Source organism: Hyla sarda, chromosome 5, assembly GCF_029499605.1.
Source record: "Hyla sarda isolate aHylSar1 chromosome 5, aHylSar1.hap1, whole genome shotgun sequence".
NCBI lineage: Eukaryota > Metazoa > Chordata > Amphibia > Anura > Hylidae > Hyla > Hyla sarda.
Window position 1 is genome coordinate 324632175 of NC_079193.1, and position 21082 is coordinate 324653256.

Consider the following 21082-nt stretch of genomic DNA (forward strand, 5'->3'; position numbering starts at 1 on the left):
TCCGGTTGCATCCGTTTTTTAAGAAAAAAAACGTATACGTTTTGAACTTTTCACTCCATTATGAATAAAGTTTTACTTGTTTGATTGAAATTCCAAGAAAAAAAACTGTGCAAAGTCAAAAACCGTATGGTAAAAACTGGATGGAACCGTACGGACATACAGTTCTGTACGGTTCCCATTGACTCTCATGTTAAAAAAAAAACGTATACGGGTCAATACGGTTTTTCACCTGGACCAAAAACCGTGGTAGGCCACGGTTTTCTGTCCAGAAAAAAAAAAGGAAAAAAACGTGTGGTGTGAAAAACAGAGACAACCGTATTCAATATGGTGCATATGGTTTTGAATGGAAAGTCTATGGCCACGGTTTGCTGTACGGTTGCATACGTTTTTTTTTTTTAAACCGTATCCAAAAACTGTATAGAAAATCATGGTGTGAACCCACCCTAATACATCCTAGATCTGAATGAATGAACTAATTGTATGAAATACTTTTGTCTTTTACATAGTTGAATGTGCTGACAACAAAATCACACAAAAATTATCAATGGAAATCAAATTTATCAACCCATGGAGGTCTGGATATGGAGTCACACTCAAAATCAAAGTGGAAAACCACACTACAGGCTGATCCAACTTTATGTAATGTCCTTAAAACAAATCAAAATGAGGCTCAGTAGGGTGTGTGGCCTCCACGTGCCCGTATGACCTCCCTACAACACCTGGGCATGGTTCTGATGAGGTGGAGGATGGTCTCCTGAGGGATGTCCTCCCAGAGCTGGACTAAAGCATCCGCCAACTCCTGGACAGTCTGTGGTGCAACGTGACGTTGGTGGATGGAGCGAGACATGATGTCCCAGATGTGCTCAATCGGATTCAGGTCTGGGGAACGGGCGGCCAGTCCATAGCATCAATGCCTTCCTCTTACAGGAACTGCTGACACACTCCAGCCACATGAGGTCTAGCATTGTCTTGCATTTGGAGGAACCCAGGGCCAACCGCACCAGCATATGGTCTCACAAGGGGTCTGAGGATCTCATCTCGGTACCTAATGGCAGTCAGGATACTTCTGGCAAGCATGAGGCTGTGCGGCCCCCAAAGAAATGCCACCTCACACCATTACTGACCCACCGCCAAACCGGTCATGCTGGAGGATGTTGCAGGCAGCAGAACGTTCTCACCAGCGTCTCCAGACTCTGTCACGTCTGTCACATGTGCTCAGTGTGAACCTGCCTTCATCTGTGAAGAGCACAGGGCACCAGTGGTGAATTTGCCAACCTTAGTGTTCTCTGGCAAATGCCAAACATCCTGCACGGTGTTGGGCTGTAAGCACAACCCCCACCTGTGGATGTCGGGCCCTCATACCACCCTCATGGAGTCTGTTTCTGACCATTTGAGTGAACACATGCACATTTGTGGCCTGCTGGAGGTCATTTTGCAGGGCTCTGGCAGTGCTCCTCCTTGCACAAAGGCAGATGTAGTGGTCCTGCTGCTGGGTCGTTGCCCTCCTACGGCCTTCTCCACATCTCCTGATGTACTGGCCTGTCTCCTGGTAGCGCCTCCATGCTCTGGACACTATGCTGACAGACACAGCAAACCTTCTTGCCACAGCTGGCATTGATGTGCCATCCTGGATGAGCTGCACTACCTGAGCCACTTGTGTGGGTTGTAGACTCGTCTCATGCTACCACTAGAGTGAAAGCACTGCCAGCATTCAAAAGTGACCAAAACATCAGCCAGGAAGCATAGGAACTGAGAAGTGGTCTGTGGTCACCACCAGCAGAACCACTCCTCTATTGGGGGTGTCTTGCTAATTGCCTATAATTTCCACCTGTTGTCTGTTCCATTTGCACAACAGCATGTGAAATTGATTGTCAATCAGTGTTCCTTCCTGAGTGGACAGTGTGATTTCACAGAAGTGTCATTGACTTGGAGTTACATTGTGTTCCCTTTATTTTTTTGAGCAGTGTATTTTGCCCAGTATAAGGGAAACACATGGGAATAAGTATAAATAGGTTAATTGACTACACAAACGTTTTACAGATTTTTTTGTGTATTGTAAGTATTTTCTAGGTATTACCCTTTTTGTATTCTGTTACTATTATGTATTAGAATAGGCCCCCATTCACATCACTTAATGTCTTATACTTTTGTGTTGCTGAAAACAAAAATGCAAATGTATATCCAAATGTTTTCCAACAAGTGTGCCTCCAGCTGTTGCAAATTTACATCTCACAGTATGTGTGAGTTTTGGTTGGGTTCACTCAGAGTTATTGATGTGTGCTTCACAGCTATACTTTGGCATACCGCCAAATAGTGATGCCAGCCTACACTGTTGCACTTAGCAGTGGGTCCATTTCCTTTAATAGCTAAAGACTATATTCAGGCCAAGTCCCACACAGACACGTTTATATAATAGACCAAGCTATGGAATACAGCAAAGCAAACTTGAGTGGGAAGTGGCCAGGACGTAGTCATGGGGGGGGGAGTTATTTATTAACTTGGGTGACTTCTGTTTTTGCTTGTGTGGTTCACTTGTTTGCGCCTGGAGAAGCTTGTTGCCTTCCTTCCAGATGTCTGTGCCTTTTAATAAATGCCGGCTATTGTTTATGCGCAACCACTGGATAGCCGGGATCGCACAGCAGGTGTTCAAAATACAATTTGCCGATGCATCATAATAGTCACTCAGAAGGGGGGTGGTTTGACTGAATACTTACCTACATTCCTACCTACATAGCTACCTATATATACTTGCCTAGCTACCTGACTATCTACATAGCTTGCTACTTACCTTGCTACTTACCTACTTTCCTAGCACCTACCTTCCTGAATATGTACCTACCTTAAAGGGGTACTCCGCCCCTAGACATCTTATCCCCTATCCAAGCATAGGGGATAAGATATCTGATCGCAGGGGGTCTGGCCGCTGGGGACCCCCGCGATCTCTCCTGCAGCCCCCCGAGTCATCAGCTCTCCAGAGCTAAGTTTGCTCTGTGGCTGATGACAGGGGCCGGTGGTTTGTGATATCATGGCTCCGCCCCTCGTGATGTCACATGCCTGCCCCCTTAATGCAAGTCTATGGGAGGGGGCATGGCAAGTCATGCCCCCTCCCATAGACTTGCATTGAGGGGCGGGACGTGACATCATGAGGAGCGGGGCCCTGACGTCACGAACCTCCGTTCCCTATATCCTGAGTCATCAGCCACGGAGCAAACGTAGCTCGGGATAGCTGATGACTCGGGGGGCTGCAGGAGAGATCGCGGGGGTTCCCAGCAGCGGGACCCCTGCGATCAGATATCTTATCCCCTATCCTTGGATAGGGGATATAAGATGTCTAGGGGTGGAGTACCCCTTTAAGAGCTACCTACCTGAATAGCTTCCTAGCTACCTACTTACAAGAGAAAATTGCAGCACTACTTCACCAATCCTAGATGCAGGGTGCCAGTGCCCAAACCTGATCAAAGTCCATCCAGATAAACAAACTATGGCACAGCTCTTCAAAATAGCCAAAATGGAAAAATGAAATGTATTGTCTCGTGTCAAAGCAAGCGTTTCAGTTTCTGTCTGGAAAAATTTTCGAGCACTTACCTACATAGATACATGCCTAGTTTTGGCTTTTTTGGCTGGAAGAAGTCGTCATGGTGGTCTGAGCCTGACGGAGAAGAAAAGGAAAGAGGACGACGCTGATCAGAAAAGACGTCAATTGTGAGTCACTAGATGTAACTGTATGTACAGTATTTTACTGTGTGACGCTAGTTTTCCCTTTTTTTGGGGGGGGGGGGGGAGCTGAGCCCCTTTCCACGGACACTAGGTACTCCTCTGATCCTAGAGATGAGAGCGGGTTAGAAAAACCCCATCACACCATGCGTTTGAATCTTTAGTGTCTACCGCTAAGTACACATCTGTATTACAAGGCTCCATTTGTGGCCTCTGTCACAGATTTAGCTCCTTAGCAGCAAATGGAACTGGCTGGTCCACTACACAACCGACGCACATGTGAACCTAGCCCTACACGGATATATCTACTACCTCACCACCTGGAAAAAAAAGAAGAAGAATTCAGAAAACATTTATGATTCATTACTACAACCCTCCCATGTGCATGGTAAAGTATGAACTTCTATATAAGCTCCTGTATAGATCCAGTATTGGGACTGGACAATTGTGCTAAAAAATGACTTTCCCACAAAAATAGGGAGATGACACTTTGCAGCCCTATCACTTTCACTGACCATTTCTCTCTGATGCTTCCCAGCTTCCAGCCTTTATATTTTTGAACAGAGGGCCTGTTATTTCCATTATATATATTTGGACTCTATAGGATGGCAGTGTTTGTTTTATAGTTATGTTTGTGCTTGTAGCACATTATCCAGTAGGATTATACCATAAAAACATGTTCATGCTCTGTCAGCAAATCTCAACTTTTATGAAGGTTCCAAATCTCTAATATGTTACGATGAGCAATGAGATATATTTGTTTCCCTGACAAAAAAAAGGATAATATGGTGCATGACCCAGCATAAAAGAGATGAGCTTGTCCATTATTTAATGTCATTGAGTTCATTATCAAGCTACAGGACCTGTCACATTAAATATCCAGTGCATATGTAAAATGTGAGAGTGGTTTTCAGGGGCCCGCCCTGTGACACTCCACTGGACCTGTCACAATACGTTTATCACAGGAGACAAATGACCAAAGACGAAAACAAACCACTCCTCAAATCTGCATTTTTCATAGGATTAATAGAATCTTACTGTCCATATTACCCATTTCTTCTAACAGATATTAAAGGAACCTAAGCAGAAAAATAAAATATATTACATTAAAGCTGTTATATGCCTACACATGGGGCATTCTTGGTATTTGCTGAAGCCACTCGTAAAAATACAATCTGGCCACCTTAAAGGGTACCTCTCATCAAATAAACTTTGGATATATTTTAGATTAATGAATGTTGAATAACTTTCCAATAGCATGTTAATGAAAAATATGCTTCTTTCTATTGTATTTTTCCCGATCAGTCCTGGCAGCAAGCATTTCTGACTCATGCTGGAGTCCTAAACACTCAGAGCTGCCAGCCTGCATTGTTCACAGCCAAACAGGCTGTGAACAAAGCAGGCTGGCAGCTCTGAGTGTTCTCCTTTGTGAACAAAGCAGACTGGCAGCTCGTAGTGTTTAGGACTCCAGCATGAGTCTGAAATGCTTGCTGCCAGGACTGGTAGGGAGACCCCTAGTGGTCATTTCTTCAAAGTGGAAAATTGAATAGAAAGAAGCATATTTTTTAATAACATGCAATTGTAAAGTTATTCTGCATACATTAATCTATAATATATCAAAAGTTTTTTTGATGAGAGGTACCCTTTAAAGTTCAAGTGTACCTGTCACTTAAAAAACTTTTGACATGTCCTAGTGACACGTCAAGGGTTTTGATCTTCAGGTGTCAAAGTGTTCAGACCTCCACCGATCAGGAGAAAGAACCAGAGGAAGCCTACACGCTCCTCTCCCTGCTCTGTGTCACGTGATACGCTCTATAGACTTACACTGAGAGTGTGTTTTCCTGATCGGTGGAGGTCTGAGCATTCTACAATAGAAAAGTAGAGGGGGGGCTCACTAAATATAAATAAACAGCTGAGGGGTGCTGCTCCAGTGAAGAAATGCAGAACAGCTACTATACCAAGATTTCACTGGAAAGAAAGAGCGCACACCACCAAAAAATATATTATAATGAATACAAAATATTTTATGAGAACATGTGTATCAAAATGTCACATATACAGTAACCCCAACCCCCCCCCCCCCCCCGACCTACGATGGCCCCGACATACGATCATTTCCACATATGATGGCCTCTCAAAGGCCATCGCATGTTGGAGGCAGCATCAATATACAATGCTTTTGTATGTCGGGGCCATCGCATAAACGGCTATCCGGCAGCGCAGACTGCTTCAGCTGCCACCGGATAGCCGTTTACGGTGCCCCGTGTGGTCCGCTGACGATCACTTACCTGTCCTTGGGGCTCCGGCGTGTCCTCTTCGGGATCCCTGCATCGTCGGCGCTTTCCATCGTCGTCATCACGTCGCCACGCACGCCATCCCGTCATCCAATAGGAGCGGCGTGCGTAGCAATGTGATGGCGGCGACGGAGAGCGAGGATGCCGGGGAAGCAGAGACCTTGCCGGAGCGTCGGGGACACCCCGGGGACGCGGCGACAGCCATGGAGCGTGACATCCAGGGCAGCGGTGATGGTCCAGAGTAGAGATGAGCGAACTTACAGTAAATTCGATTCGTCACGAACTTCTCGGCTCGGCAGTTGATGACTTTTCCTGCGTAAATTAGTTCAGCCTTTAGGTGCTCCGGTGGGCTGGAAAAGGTGGATACAGTCCTAGGAAAGAGTCTCCTAGGACTGTATCCACCTTTTCCAGCCCACCGGAGCACCGGAAAGCTGAACTAATTTATGCAGGAAAAGTCATCAACTGCCGAGCCGAGAAGTTCGTGACGAATCGAATTTACTGTAAGTTTTGCTCATCTCTAGTCCAGAGCGGCGGGGACATGTGAGTATAACCTCCAATACCAGTGGTCTTCAACCTGCGGACCTCCAGATGTTGCAAAACTACAACTCCCAGCATGCCCGGACAGCCAACGGCTGTCCGGGCATGCTGGGTGTTGTAGTTTTGCAACATCTGGAGGTCCGCAGGTTGTAGACCACTGTCCTATACTTTACATTGCACGTATCCCTCAACATACGATGGTTTCAACAAACGATGGTCCATTTGGAACGGATTACCATCGTATGTTGAGGGACCACCGTACACAGAGACTACTAAAATCAATTAAAAACAGCTCAAACTGAGCATAGCACAACCCTGGGGAAGGGCCATGAACCCCCTCCCACAGGTAAGTGACCCTGTCCTCAAATAGGCAAGCTGTAAGACAAATAACATAACATGTACAATACAGAAGGTCTGAGCATTCTGACACTTGCCGATCAAAACTTTTCACATATTGCTAGGATATGTGCCTCCAAGACGGGGACGTGACGGGGCTGCACTGAGATCGCGGGGGTCCCCAGTGGCGGGACCTCTGCATTCATACAACTCATTTCCTATCCTTTGGATAGGGGATAAGATGTATAAAGCCGGAATACCCCTTTAAGAGCCAATTGTAGTGCCTACATAATAATGGCTCATACATCAAACATAACAAAGTTTGTTATGAATGTTTGGTAGAATACATGGACATTGCTCACCTCGGAGAAGAAATTAAACCAGCACAACAGAGGCAATATGAAGCGGCGGGCAATGTTCTGCGGGGAAACCTTGGTTCCCAACATTCATGCTGTTACTTTATAACGTACCACCTACCTAAGCATTAGACAAACCAAGTATTCCCCTACATGACTAAAATGTTATCCAGATGATATAAAACACCAGAAATTCTAAATAAATTAAACTTTGCTTTATCACCATTATGTTTAAAATATGTACGCGCGATTGGAAACATGTCACATTTATGGTTTTATGCCCTAAAATCAAACTTTTCTAAATGGAAAAAAATTAAAATAATAATAAATGTTTTTGGAACTAAAACTGAACTTCCAAAATAACCTTATTAAACATTGATTACATATTAAAAACCTATAACCTTCAATTTGATAAATGTAGCCTAAGCGTTGCCATACCATAAGACAGTGTTTCCCAACCAAGGTGCCTCCAGTTGTTGCAAAACTACAACTCCCAGCATGCACAGACAGCCAAAGGCTGTCTGGGCATGCTGGGAGTTGTAGTTTTGCAACAGCTGGAGGCACCCTGGTTAGGAAACACTGCCATAAGAGGATGTTTGGAGGATATCTACAACATAGGTTAGGTAAATATAGACGGGCCGCTGATTCCAGATATCAAAAACAATACCAAGGTCTGGAACGAATGGAATGGATTTATACATATTCTAAACATTTTTACACATTTCTATTACTATATAATTCTCTTCCTAAACTAGCTGGTTATTCCATTTATCTATCTTTCCCATTTAGTCTCTAAAATGTTTTACTGTGTTACACACATATGTCATTGTCACAGACTGAACAGAGGCCCTTTTGCAAAACCTGAAAGAAAAATGTTTACCAGTCTTCCATCTATTTGAATACCATTCTAAAGTCCACCAAATAGCTTTAGCCTTGGAGGTAAAGGTTATCTGAGACACAATGAATCATTGTGTATAATGTTGTCCATCTGGGGTAGGCCAGGTTCACACACCGAGACTGCAGAGGTGACAGAGGTTCTTCCTTGTCAACATTGGACTTGTCCAAAAAGTATTAAAGGGGTACTCCGGTGAAAACCTTTTTTCTTTTAAATCAACTGGTGGCAGAAAGTTAAACCTATTTGTAAATTACTTCTATTAAAAAATCTTAATCCTTCCTGTACTTTTTAGCTGCTGAATACTACAGAGGAAATTCTTTTATTTTTGGAATGCTCTCTGATGACATCACGAGCACAGTTCTCTCTGCTGACGTTATTATAATAATAATAACACTTTATTTATTGTTGTCCTTAGTGGGATTTGAACCCAAGTCCCCAGCACCGCAAGGCAGCAGTGCTAACCACTGAGCCACCATGCTGCATTTAGCATACATCTGCTATGCATGGTTGCTAAAATGGACAGAGATGTCAGCAGAGAGCACTGTGCTCGTGATGTCATCAGTGTTCCAAAAAGAAAGGAATTTCCTCTGTAGCATTCAGCAGCTAATAAGTACTGGAAGGATTAAGATTTTTTAATAGAAGTAATTTACAAATATGTTTAACTTTCTGCCACCCGTTGATTTAAAAGAAAAAAGGTTTTCACCGGAGTACCCCTTTAAAGTGACAGAATATGTGCCTGGCCTTGCTGTGTTTCCCTCTCCATATATTGGTCAAATTATTTTAACCATAGACAATAAAAAAGTGGTTGAAGCCACCATGCCTGGAAAGGATTGTCTTTGCACTGTTCATAACATTAAACATGTCCCATACACCTACAGGTTTAAAGTGTTGCTGTCACTTTAACACATTAAAGGGGTACTCCGGTGGAAAAAATAAAGTTTCAAATCAACTTGCTCCAGAAAGTTAAACAGATTTGTAAATTACTTCTATTAAAAAATCTTCATCCTTCCAGTACTTATCAGCTGCTGTATGCTCCAGAGGAAGTTGTATAGTTCTTTTAAAAATATAATCCTTTCACTACTTACCAGAGGAAGTTGAGTAGTTTTTTCTGTCTGATCACAGTGCTCTCTGCTGACACCTCTGTCCGTGTCAGGAATTGTCCAGAAAAGGAGCAGATCCCCATAGCAAACCTCTTGTGCTCTGGACAGTTCCTGACATGGACAGAGGTGTCAGCAGAGAGCACTGTGGTCAGACAGAAAAACAACTCAACTTCCTCTGGTAAGTAGTGAAAGGATTCATATTTTTTATTAGAAGTAATTTACAAATCTCTAACTTTCTGGAGCCACTTTGTATTATTTATTTATTTATTTTTTTTGTAGCTTCATTTTTTACTCCTCGCCTTTTAAAAGCCATACCCCAAAACTCCATCTACAGGGCCTTATGGCCTTTTTTTATGCAGGACCAATTGTACTGTGTAATGACATAATTGATTTTACAACAAAATCTATGGCGAAAAAATTGTGATGAAATTGAAAAAAACCAACTGCCCAATTTTGGGGAGATTTATTTTCTATGCAGTGCACACTATGTTAGAATAATGCAATTGCAACAGGGTTCTTTATTTTTCTGTATGCAGGGCTTACTTTTTTTGCGCCATGGTCTGTAGTTTTTATTGGAACCATTTTGTCTTTTTTTTTATAGGGGGGGGGGGAGTTAATGTGCATTTTTTAAGGGAAGAGGCTTATATATTATTTTGGGGGATGCAACTGCAGAAAGAGAGAAAATTGACCAAAGCAAAGCGCAACAATGTGCAATTATCCCCAACAGATAACGTGGATGCAAGGTGAAAGATGGAAAGGTGCTCACCTTATGGCGTTGGACTTCGAGTACAATGCCTTTTACTGCTTTCTTGTCATTAGTAGTGACCACCAAAATACAGGGATGCAGCCGAGCAGTGACCATAATCGGTACGGTGTAAGAATACTGTAGTAGATGTAGATGCCTCCAGACGAGATGACGAAAAGTACTGCTCCTCCGGTGCTCAACTGTTCAGTGTCCTGTGTCAATGTTCTTAATCACCGAAGCAGACAAATTAGAGAAATAGACTCTATTTGCCAAGTGAACATACAGTAACAGACAACACGTTTCGAGGGGCTGCACCCCCTCTTTCTCAGGTTATGTGGTTAAGCCATCCAATGATCTAATTTATAGGCTGAAAAAGCCCGCGAACTTTGGAAATTCAAAGCAGAAAGTAAACTAAGGGGGAGATTTATCAAAGATGTCTATGTTCGCATCAACCAAACTACAGAGGGTTAGGCTGGTCTATTGTGCGCCTAATTTATCTTGATAAATTCTGTGCACAGATTTCAGGATCTATGCTTTAGACTGTATTTAAACCTGCTCCAGCATGGTCTGACATTTCAGCGTACTTTCAGCCGATGCGACTTGACGCTGAAAAGTCACTTTTGATAAATTCAGCACCAATGCATTTTTCCGTCTAAAATAGACTAGAATACATCATGTTCTAAAAAAGCAAAAGTTGAAAAAAAGTTGCATATATTTAGACTGCGACTTTCTGTGCGACAAATTTAGACAGAAAAAAACAGTCTAAATCCTTTGATCTCCTCCTAGGTTTCCAAGAGAAGGGACATCTGTTACATTTGTTCAAAAAGGATGTTCTGTTGATAGTAATATTTACAGTGATTACACATTATTATTTGTCGCTACAAATCGGTGGTAATAGAAAGGCAAGGGACTGGTCGGGTGGGTGCAGCCGTCCGTCATAGACTGTAGTGGTGTGAATAGCAGCGCTGTGCTGACATCATAGTGAAACACAGTAGAGCGAGGCAGCACTCCTGATTGAGAGAGCGCTGTCAACGGGGATTTTTTTAAATGAATGCCATACAGGACTGCGGGCAGAGGAGAGGTAATAGATTACCTCCTGCTGCATGTATGTTTTATTAGTAGATGTTACATTGCGTGGTGGGAGGAATAGTAATGCCACAATATGTTTTGATGACTTGAGTGTGGGTAAGTTATGCTATGGTGCGATTGATGAGCAGATAGTTATGGGCATACGATGTATGCCGCAGGATCTGTAGTCGGGAGTTACGTGCATGGGATGTATCCCGTAGAGGCTGTATTCACCGAAACAATAATATCAGGGAGTGGAATGATAGTGTGTGTGGATGGATAGGATGACGAGTAATAAGGTGAAGGATATTATAGCGGGTTGGATTAGGCTGGTTAAATTATGTCCAGGGTATTTGTGGATTATTATAATGGTGGTAGACTGGATGCAGTGTAGGTAATATAGAACATGTAAGAGATTTTGGTTGTAAAGAATCATTAAGAGGTGTAGAGTAATGATAATGATCGGCCCAGAGAGGGTGGGCATTAGAGACGAGCAAAGTTACAGAGATTCAATTCGTCACAAACTTCTCGGCTTGGCAGTTGCTGATTTTAGCCTGCATAAATTAGTTCAGCTTTCAGATGCTCCGGTGGGCTGGAAAAGGTGGATACAGTCCCTAGGAGATTAATTTATGCAGGCTGTAAGGTTGCATTGATTGCAACATCCAGAACATCTCTTTTCTCACAAGTGTTTTAAACCTGTTGGTGTTTGATGGCTGGATACGCTCAATAATAGTGATCTTGATAGGTTGCAGATCTCCTGGATGATCCGTACTGCAGTGGCGTGAGAGACCATGAAACAGAAAATTCTTCCTGATGTTCGAGCGATGTTTATAGAGTCAGTGCAGTGGCTGAATTGTTCTGCCTACGTTTTGTGCATTTACATTGTATAAGATAAACAACATAATCTGACTGGCAGGTTAGGACTTCTTTTATTGAAAGAACTTCCTTGGTAGTAGTGCTTGTTATGGTGGTGAATCCATGGATGGTGGTGGTACAGCAAAGACATTTCTTTCTGCCATATCTGTAAATCCCAATTTCCTTGATGTCTCGGTTTTGGTTATTTCTTTTGTGTTCCTCTTTAGTTTGCTTGGTGCTATCATCCCACGTAGTGTAGTGGAGTGTTATTCCCGGTTTCTAATGGCATCCTTCAGGTAGGGATCTTCTAGTAGGATATGCCAATGTTTGGCAAGCACCTTTCGGATATCCTTGTGTCCCGCAGAATAGGTGGTGATAAAGTTGGTTCTGTATTTGTTCTCAGGGCATTCAGATGTTGGTGGCCATTTTGTCAGGCAGTCATCTTGTGTTAAGTTGAGTTTTTTGGTCTGCTGCTTCAACCAAAGATTTAGGGTAGCCCATTTTTTCAGAATCTTGGCTTTCTGATGGAATGTGGAATTATTAGTGCAATTTTTTCTTACTCTTTTGAATTGGCCAAAAGGTATGTTTTGCCTCCATTTCTTTTAATATCCGCTCCCATAGGAGATATAACTATTCGAATCAACTGCTTTGAAATAGTTAGATGTAATGATTTTCTTTTTGCTATGGGTGATCTCTAGATCCAAGAACTCTATTTTTCAGCTGAGTAGTTTGGGGTCAATGTGATGCCCCAGTCATTTTGGTTTATTTCAGTTAACAGTTTGTCAATGGTGGTTCCTCTCCAAAGTACAAATAGGTCATCTTGATTAAGAAGGAAACTTGTTGTTCAGGGATATTTTTGTCCTGTTGGAGAAACCGGCGGGTACACTCGATACCAATCTCATGTTTAATCTCAGTATATAGTGCAATCACGTCCATAGTGAAGAAAATCCTCTCTTCTGTCCAGGGGATATCTGCTACTAAAAGACATCCCCTGGACAGAAGAGTTGATTTGCTTCACTATGGACGTGACTACGCCATATACTAACATTAAACATGAGATTGGTATCGAGTGGTATCGCCGGTTTCTCCAACAGGATGAAAATATCTCTGAACAACAAGTTTCCTTCTTAGGGTATGTTCACACTGAGGAATTGGGGCGGAAATCAAGCAGAAATTTTCTGCCTCAAAATATTGTTACTTTTCCACAAGAACTCACAGAGATTTCGCGCAGAATTTTGCGCGGAATTGGTGCGGAATTGTCGCGGAAGTCGAGCGGAATTCCACACGCAGAAATGAAAATTTCAAGCGGAGGAGGAGAAGAGTATAATATATTATATTATAATATTATATAATATATTATAATATTATCCACTTTTTTTTTCATGCGGAAATTCTGTGCCAATTCCGCACCATTTCCGCGCCAATTCAGCGTGGAAATGATTCTGACTGAAAAAAAAATTAACATTGATCTCTTTGGGAGTAAGACGCTGATTCCGCCTGAAAGAAAGAACATGTTCTTTCTTCAAGCGGAACAGACTTCCTCGTCAGAATTCTGCTTGAGGAAATTCCTCAGTGTGAACTGAGGGGCAGAAACTCTGCACAACTCTATGGGGATTTTCACTGCTGAATGAATTGAAGAGGAAAAAGCGAGCAGAATTACTCGTGGAAATTCCTCTCCAATTCCTCAGTGTGAACATACCCTTAATCAACTGCCTGAAGATTGTTCTGGAGAACAATTTCTTCACATATAATGACACCCTGTATCGACAAGTGAGAGGGACCACTATGGGGACTCCGGTAGCCCCAGCCTATGCCAATCTGTTTATGGGTGTTTTCAAGGAGCAATTTATTAAAGGAAACATCTTGTTCCAGAACCACGCCCTATTATATAAAAGGTACATAGATGACCTCTTTGTACTTTGCAGAGGAACCACCGATCAGATTGACAAACTGGTAACTGAAATAAACCAAAATGACTGGGGCATCACATTGACCCCAAACTACTCAGCTGAAAAAATTTAGTTCTTGGATCTAGAGATCACCCATAGCGAAAAGAAAATCATTACATCTAACTATTTCAAAGCAGTTGATTCGAATAGTTATATCTCCTATGGGAGCGGCCATTACAAGAAATGGAGACAAAACATACCGTTCGACCAATTCAAAAGAGTAAGAAAAAATTGCACTAATAATACCACATTCCATCAGCAAGCCAAGATTCTGAAAAAACGGTTTTCAGCTAAGGGCTACCCTAAAACTCTGGTTGAAGCAGCAGACCAAAAAAACACTAACTTAACACAAGATGAATGCCTGACAAAACGGCCACCAACATCTGAATGCCCTGAGAACAAATACAGAACCAACTTTATCACCACCTATTCTGTGGGACACAAGGATATCCCAAATTATTTATTTATTTATTTTCAATAAAAGAAGTCCTAACCTGTGAGTCAGATTACGTTGTTTATCTCATACAATGTAAATGCAGCAAACAATACGTAGGCAAAACAATTCAGCCACTGCACTGACTCTATAAACATCGCTCGAACATCAGCAAGAATTTTCTGTTTCATGGTCTCTCACGCCACTGCAGTACGGATCATCCAGAAGATCTGCAGCCTATGAAGATCACTCCTGGTGAGCGTATCCAGCCATCAATCACCAACAGGTTTAAAACACTTGTGAGAAAAGAGATGTTCTGGATATTGTAATCAATACAGCCTTATGGCTTGAATGAAAGTACTGTCCGAATTTTCTCTCAATAATGTCTGATATCAGCATAATATTCATTACATTCCTCTAGCAAAACATCCACCACATTTTACATATATCCCTATCTGTATCCTCATTTCAGCAAAACATTTATTACATTCCTCGAGCAAAACATTTACCACATTCTTACTCTCTTCCCTTCCCCTACCTCCTGTGTTCTTTCCCCCTTTCAAAATGTATCTCATTCTCATCCACTCCACCCATCCCATTAATCTATTACTTTTCCATGCCCACCCTCTCTGGCCCGATCATTATCATTACTCTACAGCTCTTAATGATTCTGTACGACCAAAATCTCTTATACATGGCATCGCATGTTCTATATTACCTAAACTGCATCCAGTCTACCACCATTATAATAATCCAGAAATACTGTGGACATAATTTAACCAGCCTAATCCACCCAGCTATAATATCCTTCACCTTATTACTCGTCATCCTATCCATCCACACACACACTATCATTCCACTCCCTGATATCATTGTTTCGGTGAATACAGCCTCTACGGGATACATCCCATGCACGTAACTCCCGATCCTGATATCGTACCTTGGTTTAGCACAACTACAGTTCCTGCGGCATACATCGTATGCCCATAACTATCTGCTCATCAATCGCACCATAGCATAACTTACCCACACTCAAGTCATCAAAACAGATTGTGGCATTACTATTCCTCCCACCACGCAATGTAACATCTACTAATAAAACATACAAGCAGCAGGAGGTAATCTATTAACTCTCCTCTGCCCGCAGCCCTGTATGGCATTCGTTTCAAAGATCCCCGGCGACAGCGCTCTCTCATCCAGGAGTGCTGCCGCGCTCTACTGTGTTTCACTACTGATGTCAGCGGAGCGCTGCTATTCACACCACTACAGTCTATTACGGACGGCTGCACCCACCCGACCAGTCCCTTGCCTTTCTATTACTACCGATTTGTAGTGACATGTGTAAGTCACTGTAAATATTGCTATCAACAGGACATCCTTTTTGAACAAATGTAACAGATGTCCCTTCTCTTGGAAACTTAGTCTTTATTGTACGCATTATGTTTGATTCTGCATTAGCGCTTACTTTCTGTTTTTAATTTTCGAAGTTTGCGGGCTTTTTCAGCCTATAAATTAGATCGTTGGATGGCTAAACCACATAACCTGAGAAAGAGGGGGTCCAGTCCCTCAAAACGCATTGTCTGTTACTGTATGTTCAATTGGCAAATAAAGCCTATTTCTTTAATTTGTCTGCTTCGGTGATTAAGAACATTGACACAGGACACTGAACAGTTGAGCGCCGGAGGAGCAGTACTTTTCATCATCTGGTCTGGAGGCATCTACATCTACTACAGTAAAACAATTACAATGATACCTAATTTATATAGGGTACTATTCTTTTACTTTTCCGTATACAGGGCAGTATATTTTTCGTGCTGTGACCTGTAGTTTTTGTCAGTATCAGCAACCCTGGCATTGCCGTTCACTGCACAGGATCATAAACATTATAATTTAAGAGCTTCACAGGTGACTATACTAAATATGCGTTTTCTTTTATTATTATTATTTATTTATAAGGTGGGGGGGCTTCATTTTTTTAAATCCTCATAGTGATTGCTTGTACTGTTCAGTGCTATGAGATGGGATAATAGTGCGAACTATAGAGTCCATCTTGTACAGCAAGATGGGTAGAGAGGTGCATAGTCACATGGTTCTCCTGCCTCGTTCTAGCAATTGGTGGAGGCCTGAACACTCAGACCCCGACCAATCCAAACTTTTGACATGTCTCTTAAAACAACAGATTTTTAAAAGCACATAGCCCCAAATCAGGTCCAGGGAATTTACTGACAGTCTTAAGAAGGATAAAGAACCAATCTATTCATTAAGGTAATACACCCCCCCCCCCTTCACACAAGGGAAAGGTACGTCAAGTGAATGCAATGCTAAACATGTAATAAATTAATAGTCTTTGCATCCATCTTAAGCAATAAAAACAAAATACCCTCTTTTAGAAATTAACACATAGTACAAAAATGTAATGTTTTGCATAATATATACAAGAATATGCGTAACAGGCAAGGAAACATAAAAAAATATTTTTATCTTCAAAATAAAAGTAATACATGTAATGGTTCAAGTCAAATGGTCCTGAAGTTTCATCTGGTAGAAAACTACAGAAAATGTTTAAATCAAGAATCTTTCATCTACAAGGGTTTTGGATGCCAAATTCTTCTGCCCTATGGCCCCACGGATATGCCGGAAACACTGAGGAGAAAAAAAAATACACATATATATATATATTTTTTTTTATTAAACTGGCAAATTGAAAATATAACATTTTACAATATTATAAAAAAGCAGACTTACTTCTTGTTGCAGATAAGTAATAATAGCTGCAAGAACAAAGTTTTGTGACAGGATATCCACAATGCAGAAGAAGAGAGTGTCAAAGATGAGGAGTGTGGATTCATGACCATAGAAGAGGACATCACTGAAAGAATGATTTTCATCTACAGACGACAACAAAAGGGAGACAGGTAACATGATGAGCATGGTTCAAGCTACTACTGCTTAGACTGCAACTATGTATACATATAAAAACAAAAGGAAGATCTATTTCTTCATAGATATTATGATCTAAAGGGGCTATCCGGCCAAAGACATCTGATCTCCTATCCAAAGAAGATAAGAGGTCTGGTCGCAAGGAGCCCACCACTGGGTTTACCTGCTTTTTTGTGTTAAAAAAGTGGATTCATTTGTTGCCGGATTTGTCTCAGTGTTAAATTTGCGACTTTTCCTGCCACTTTTGATTTACAGGAGAAATCAAGTTGTGTTGTTTATACACAGATTTGTAGTAACGATAATGTAGTGGTAATGGGTTCATCATTAGCGATTTGTCGCAGAGCTCTCATAATTTCTCCCAACTGTCTTACAAAACTGGCTGTGGACTCATTTTTGAAACGTTGTAAATATTTGGCGCAAACGGGTTAATAAGTTGCAGAAAAGTCACAGAGTACTTAAAGGGGTACTCCGGCCCTAAGACATCTTATCCCCTCATCTTATCTGATGACTCACGATCACGGGGCCGGAGTATCGTGACATATTGCCCCTGCCTCTCAATGCAAGCCTATGGGGGGGGCGTGACGGCCGCCAGGCCCCCTTCATAGGCTTGCATTGAGGAGGCGGGGCGTGATGACAAAAGGGTCGGAGCCATGACGTCACGATACTCCGGCCCCGTGATTGTGAGTAATCAGACACGGAGCGATCTTCGCTCCGTGAGGCTGATGATAGGGGGTGCTGCATGAGAGATTGTGGTGGTCTCCAGCGGTGGGACCCCTGCGATCTGACATCTTATCCCCTATCCTTTGCATAGGGGATAAGATGTCTTAGTGCCGGAGTACCCCTTTAAGTAATAATGGGTGCCAGCACCAGATGAATCACATGCCCTACATCACTTGATAAATTTGGTGCACATACACATTTCCACCCACCACATAAATTAAAGGTGTAAAAAAAATGTCGACCTGCACCTCCCTTGATAAATCCCCCCCACTGTGTCTTTGTTACTCTGCTGTTACTTAGGGAATATATCTGCACTTTGGTTGCCTTAGTTAATCATTGCACTTGTACTTTACTGTTATGGCTTAGCATAAGTTCTAATATTTACCTCATTTAATCTGTGTATATTATGTGCTGGTGTTTAGGCACATGGGGGAGATTTATCAAAACCTGCAAAGAGGAAAACTTGACCAGTTGTCCATAGCAACCAACCAGATCACTTCTTTCATTTTTTTTAACCCCTTAAGGACCCAGCCAATTTTCACCTTAAGGACCCGGGCATTTTTTGCACATCTGACCACTGTCCCTTTAAGCATTAATAACTCTGGGATGCTTTTACCTTTCATTCTGATTCAGAGATTGTTTTTTCGTGACATATTCTACTTTATGTCAGTGGTAAATTTTTGTCGATACTTGATGAAAAATGTGAAATTAAAAAAAAAATTAAATTTGAAACGCTCTGCTTATAAGGAAAATAGACATAACAAATAAATTATATATTGATTCACATAAACAATATGTCTACTTTATGTTTGCATCATAAAGTTGACGTGTTTTTACTTTTGGAAGACATCAGAGGGCTTCAAAGTTCAGCATCAAGTTTCCAATTTTTCACAAAAGTTTCAAAATCGGAATTTTTCAGGGACCAGTTCAGTTTTAGAAATACCCCATAAATGATCCCATTATATAGACTGCACCCCTCAAAGTATTCAAAATGACATTCAGTAAGTGTGTTAACCCTTTAGGTGTTTCACAGGAATAGCAGCAAAGTGAAGGAGAAAATTCAAATTCTTCATTTCTTACACTCGCATGTTCTTGTAGACTCAGTTTTTGAAATTTTACAATGGGCAAAAGGAGAAAAAGCCCCCCAAAATGGGGAACCCAATTTCTCTCGAGTAGGGAAATACCTCATATGTGTATGTAAAGTGTTCGACAGGCAGAGTAGAGGGCTCAGAAGGGAAGGAGCGACAATGGGATTTTGGAGAGTGAGTTTTTCTGAAATGGTTTTTGGGGGGCATGTCACATTTAGGAAGCCCCTATGGTGCCAGAACAGCAAAAAAAACAACAACATGGCATACTATTTTGGAAACTAAACCACTCAAGGAACGTAACAAGGGGTACAGTGAGCCTTAACACCCCACAGGTGTTTGATGACTTTTCGTTAAAGGGGTACTCTGCCCCTAGACATCTTATCCCCTATCCAAAGGATAGGGGATAAGATGTCAGATTGCCGCGGTCCCGCTGCTGGGGACCTCCGGGATTGCCGATGCGGCACCCCGCTGTCATTACTGCACAGAGCGAGTTCGTTCTGCACGTAATGACGGGCAGTACAGGGGCGGGAGCATCGTTACGTCACGGCTCCGCCCCTCGTGACGTCACGGCCCGCCCCCCTCAATACGAGTCTATGGGAGGGGGCGTGGCGGTCGTCACGCCCCTGCCATAGACTTGTATTAAGGGGGTGGGCTATGATGTCACGAGGGGCGGAGCCATGACGTCACGCTGCTCCGTCCCCTGTATGGCCCGTCATTACGCACAGAGCGAACTCGCTCTGTGCAGTAATGACAGCGGGGTGCCGCTGCGGTGATCCTGGGGGTCCCCAGCAGCGGGACCATGGCGATCTGACATCTTATCCCCTATCCTTTGGATAGGGGATAAGATGTCTAGGGGTGGAGTACAAGTCAGATGTGTAAATACATTTTATTTAGTTTTTTTCACTTTAAATGCTGGTTTTCCCCCAAATATTACATTTTTACAAGGGGTAATTGGAGAAAATGCCCTCCAAAATGTCTAACCCCATTTCTTCTGAGTATGGAAATACCCCATGTGTGGACGTCAAGTGCACTGCAGGCGCACTACAATGCTCAGAAGAGAAGAATTCACATTTGGCTTTTGGAAAGCAAATTTTGCTGAAAAGGTTTTTGGGGGCATGTCGCATTAAGGAAGCCCCTATGGTTCCAGAACAGCAAAAAAAAAACACAGGTGTTTGACAAATTTCCGCTAAAGTTGTACGTGAAAATTAAAAATGTTGTTTTTTTTCTTCACTAAAATGCTGGTGTTACCCCAAATTTTTCATTTTCACAAGGGGTGATAGGAGAAAAAGCCTCCCAATATTTGTAACCCCATTTCTTCTGAGTATGGAAATACCCCATATGTGGATGTAAAGTGCTCTGCGGGCGAACTACAATGCTCAGAAGAGAAGGAGCGCCATTTAACTTTTGGAGAGAGAATTTGGTTGGAATAGAAGTTGGGGGCCATGTGAGTTTACACAGCCCCCCGTGGTGCCAGAACAGTGGACCCCCCCCACATGTGACCCCATTTTGGAAACTACACCCCTCACAGAATTTAATAAGTGGTGCAGTGAGCATTTAGACCACACTGGTGTTTGATAGATCTTTGGAACAGTGGGCTGTGCAAATGAAAAATAAAATATATCTGTCAGACACCTGTGGGATGTAAATGCTCACTGCACCACTTATTCAATTCTGTGAGGGGTGTAGTTTCCAAAATGGGGTCACATGTGGGGGGGGGGGGGGGGTCCATTGTTCTGGCACTATGGGGGCTTTGTAAACACACATGGCCTTCAATTTCAGACATTTTCTCTCTCCAAAAGCCCAAAGGCGCTCCTTCTCTTCTGAGCATTGTAGTTTGGACTGCAGAGCACTTTACATCCACATATGGGGTATATTCTTACTCTTCTTTCCTATTCTCTCTTGTGAAAATGAAAAATGTAGGGTAACGCCAGCATTTTAGTGAAACTTTTTTTTTTCATTTTCACATCCAACTTTAACGAAGATCCGTCAAACACCTGTGGGGTGTTAAAGCTCACTATACCCCTTGTTATATTCCGTGAGGGGTGTAGTTTC

General features: G+C 42.3%; 1 protein-coding gene across 3 annotated transcripts in view; it reads right to left on the minus strand.

Moving 5' to 3' along the window:
• Positions 1–16654: 16654 nt before the first annotated feature.
• TMEM67 (transmembrane protein 67) overlaps positions 16655–21082 on the minus strand; it is a 55675-nt gene continuing 51247 nt past the window's right edge. For 2 of the 3 annotated variants that reach the window (XM_056522316.1, XM_056522318.1), the window contains exons 27-28: positions 17028–17170; positions 16656–16925 (exon numbers count right to left, since the gene is read on the minus strand). In XM_056522316.1, the coding sequence (XP_056378291.1) occupies positions 16845–16925; positions 17028–17170 (224 nt within the window). In that variant the 3' untranslated portion in view covers positions 16656–16844. Of the gene's footprint in view, positions 16926–17027; positions 17171–21082 lie in introns of all 3 variants that reach the window. The other variant, XM_056522317.1, reaches the window with a different exon arrangement.